This window comes from Trichechus manatus, unplaced genomic scaffold (assembly GCF_000243295.1).
Source record: "Trichechus manatus latirostris isolate Lorelei unplaced genomic scaffold, TriManLat1.0 scaffold00191, whole genome shotgun sequence".
In the NCBI taxonomy this organism is placed as follows: Eukaryota; Metazoa; Chordata; class Mammalia; order Sirenia; family Trichechidae; genus Trichechus; species Trichechus manatus.
In genome coordinates this window covers 2,717,116-2,721,038 of record NW_004444127.1, presented here as the reverse complement: position 1 = coordinate 2,721,038, position 3,923 = coordinate 2,717,116, and the positions used below count along the sequence as shown (strand labels likewise).

At 39.3% G+C, this 3,923-nt stretch overlaps 1 protein-coding gene across 1 annotated transcript in view; it reads left to right on the top strand.

Moving 5' to 3' along the window:
- HARBI1 (harbinger transposase derived 1) overlaps positions 1-3,714 on the top strand; it is a 13,979-nt gene extending 10,265 nt beyond the window's left edge. Inside the window, exon 3 of the mRNA XM_004387669.3 lies at positions 3,327-3,714. Coding sequence (XP_004387726.1) covers positions 3,327-3,706 — 380 coding nt within the window. The 3' untranslated portion in view covers positions 3,707-3,714. The remainder of the gene's footprint in view (positions 1-3,326) is intronic.
- The last annotated feature ends 209 nt before the right edge of the window (positions 3,715-3,923 follow it).

Here is a 3,923-nt window from a genome sequence, read left to right as displayed (position 1 = left end):
AATGTTGAACCATCCTTGCATACCTGGTATGAATCCTACTTGGTCGTGGTGTATTATTTTTTTGATATGATGCTGAATTCTATTGGCTAGAATTTTGTTCTGAATTTTTGCGTCTATATTCATGAGAGATATTGGTCTGTAATTTTCTTTTTTTGTGGCGTCTTTGCCTGGTTTTGGTATCAGCATTATGCTGGCTTTAATGTTGACAACATTTTATGAAACATCTACATGAACTAGCTTGTTCTGTGTGTCTCTCTCATTTAAGGTCCATACCATTCTTAGAGAAACTTTAACCAATATCATTTATATCTCGGTGTTTTGTCATTCATCTTAAATGCTTATCTTATTCTCTTTTACAGCATTGTAACATTGTTTTAGTGACTCTGAATCTGACATTAGCATTTACTGACTAGCTCCTTCCTTTGCCTGACATATCAAGGGATGATTGATACATCCTTTGGTCTTCTCATTTGTAAAATGAGTTCATTAACATGTAACCTTGCTGGGGTTAGATAGTAAGAGATAATATTTTTAAAGTGTCTAGCATAGTGCCTGCTACACAGTAGGTGTCCAGTAAATTTAGACATTATTTCTCCATTATTATTTGCAGTGTGGGAGTCAGTAGGGTTTTGGATACATGTGCATGCTTCTAGTCTTCTAGATGACGGGTTAAAAAAAAAAAAAAACAGAGAAAGTCTGAGAACATAAAATAACAGTTAGTTTGTAGGATTTATTCCGAGGAGTTCAGTGCTTTACATATATCTGAAAAATATTTACAACATAAAAACTGTGAAATAAGGGAGAGAAGATGTTATTAGTACTATTTTATATTGGAAAGTCTGAGCTACATTGAGGTTGAAACACTCAACGTCACCCAATAAGCCAGTGGTGAAGGTAGTCTCAACAATGGTTTCTAGGACCAGAATGAAATCTGTACCAACTCACCGTATCAGTTTTGGTGCTCAGGCGGGAGGTGAACTGATGAAAAATGGGGAGTAGGGAGAAGTGGGAGGGGCCATGGGGATATTTAGTTCAGTAAATACAACATCAGTTTCTTAAAATTCTGTAATTAGAATGGGTGGGTGCAATTAGAAAGAATAGATTGTCCTTAGGGGGAAAAAGTCAGCTAAAAATAAAATTTGAAAATTTTGTTGACAGTGATTTCTGGATATTTAAAGTTAATCCACTTCTTAGAAATGTAAGCTCCTAAAAGAAAAGAGTCCTCTATGTTTAGAATAGTGCCTAGCACACGCTGAACATTCTATAACTCTTCACCAAAGTAGACGTTGGATCAGAAGCACAGCAGTTGTGTAAGTTGTTACTCCTAGGGCCTATTTGTGTCAGATTGCTAATAGGTTATGCCTCTGTGTGAGACATTTCATCTGCCACACGTAGTCAGTCCTGACAAATATTATAGAAACATTGTACTGCTGTATTAGGACATTGCACCCCAGTTTTTTTGTTTTGTTTTGTTTTTTCTAGCACTTCCCAGGGTAATTTGAAAGGAAGTCACTTAAGGGAAATGCCTTGTGTGTATTATTTAATTGACACCTGATTTAATTTTCTTATTACTCACTATTACTATTTGCATCATTGTATTTATGCTGTCCTTGTTAATGTGGGATTCTATCAGTTCTTCTGTTACAGACAACTAGTGAGTGTAATATCTAGAAAGGCAGAATGCCTGAGTTCTGATCTGTGCCACAAATGCTAGGACTTGTATCTCATTCTTATGGCACTAGGAGGATAAGTGATTATTGTCTGTGAAGTACTCTGAAGTCCTTACATAGTACCTTCAGACCTGAAATTTTGATGGTAGCATTAGGAAGTTTCCCCACAAGTGTTTTGAGATCTCCTGGCAAAATTCTCTTGCTTTCTCTTACTCTTGCTCCTTAGAAATTTTGAAGACTGGCTTGTTATGTGATAGTTTTTACTAAGCCTTTTATTAAAGAGCAATATCTCTGAGTTCAGAAAATCCAGGAATTTTTTTTTTTTCCTCCAGTATCTTTACCTTCTTCCTACATTCTTTGAGACTTGGCTTTCTTTAGCTATTAACTTTTTTCTCTATTGGTTTTAACGAAGAATATTCCTCCAATACTTTTACCTCGTTCCTACATTCTTTCAGACTTGGCTTTGTTTAGCTGTCAGCTTTTTTCTGTATTGGTTTTAACCAAGAATATTCCTATCCAAGACTTGTGTCTTTTGCTCCTAACACTGGCATACTTTCTTTTTTTACTACAGCATTTTCCTCTTGGTTTTTCTCATGTATCTTGGCTCCATGTTGAGTTTTTGTGGGGTAAAGAATTTAACTTTACCCAAAGGATTTGGTCTTTGTCCTTGGTTCCTAGGAGATAATTCCACAATCTTGGAATGGGCTCCAGATCACACTTGAAGGTTTATGCTAATGAGGTGCCTCTTGGGTGGTGGTTGCCCAGGCCAAAAAGACCCACCTTGTGATTTCAGCAGACCTTAGGGGGCATGATTCAATCAATCATGACCTTGTATAAGGAGGCCCTAATAAAGGATATGGACAAGGAAACTCCATGGGCTTCCTGGTTTGTAAAAGACTTTGATGCAATGGGAGGGTACCATGTTCGTTTTTAGGACTTGGAAGCTCTACATTGGGAATCCTCCCAGACTTTGCCCCATTTGTCCTTCATTTTTATCCTTTACGCTATAATAAAACTGTAATAGTAAGCATAGTAGTTTTCATGAGTTCTATGAGTTGTTCTAGTGAATTATCGAATCTGAGGTAGTAGTGGAAGCCAGCAGGGCAGAACTGAGGGGGCCTGGGGACCAGTGAGCTTATGGCTAGCATCCTGAGAGGTAGAGGGGACCCCCAGATTTGTAGCCAGCAGGTAGGATTTTTATCTCATTCTTCTTAGCACTGGGAGAATAAATGATTATTGTCTATGAAGTACATAGTACTTTCAGACCTGAAATTTTAATAGTAAACTTAGGAATTTTCCCAAAGAAATTGGTCTTTGTCCTTGGTTTTTAAGAGATAAGGGAACTCACAAGCTTGTGGCTGGTGTTTGAAGTCTCAGGCAGACTTGGCAGTCTGGAGGACTGTGCCCTTTAACTTGTGAGGTCTGATCTAGCTCCTGGTGGTGCGGGTCAGAGAAAGAAGTACTGCAAGTGTGGTTGAATTGGAACTGAACTGAAAAGATTTCATTGATTTGATTTCCACACAGTTTGGTATCAGAGAAGTGAGATTACAATTGATCATTACGTTTTCTTATCCACTCTCAGCGTATTTTCCTAGATTTCTCCTTCTTTGTATTCCACTTATAATCATTTATGATTTATTTGGGCCTTCCCCACAGGTGACAGTTCCTTCTTTCTCCGTACCTGGCTCCTGACCCCACTTCACATTCCTGAAACTCCGGCTGAATATCGCTATAATATGGCCCATTCTGCCACTCACAGAGTGATTGAGAAGACTTTCCGAACCCTCTGCTCCCGATTCCGCTGCCTGGATGGATCCAAGGGAGCACTGCAGTACTCACCTGAGAAGTCCAGCCACATCATCTTGGCTTGTTGTGTACTTCATAACATCTCCCTGGAGCATGGGATGGATGTTTGGTCCTCCTCAATGATGGGACCTGTGGAACAGCCACCTGAGGAAGAGTATGAGCACATGGAGTCCCTGGACTTAGAGGCTGACCGGATCCGCCAGGAGCTGATGGTCACTCATTTTAGCTAATGTGGCAGAAGGGGAGGAGGGAGACTTTCCAGAAGTTGTGACAAACTTTCCCCCTCACCACCACCTACACAATTCCATCATCTAGCATGACTGAGTGTGGGGACACTTGTCATAAACCGACATTTAATCTGTGTTTTAGGAGGGTTGGGGCTATGCTAGAATATCTTGATTCATTTGCAAATTTATTAACTAAACTAAAACTAAGACTACAGTTCCC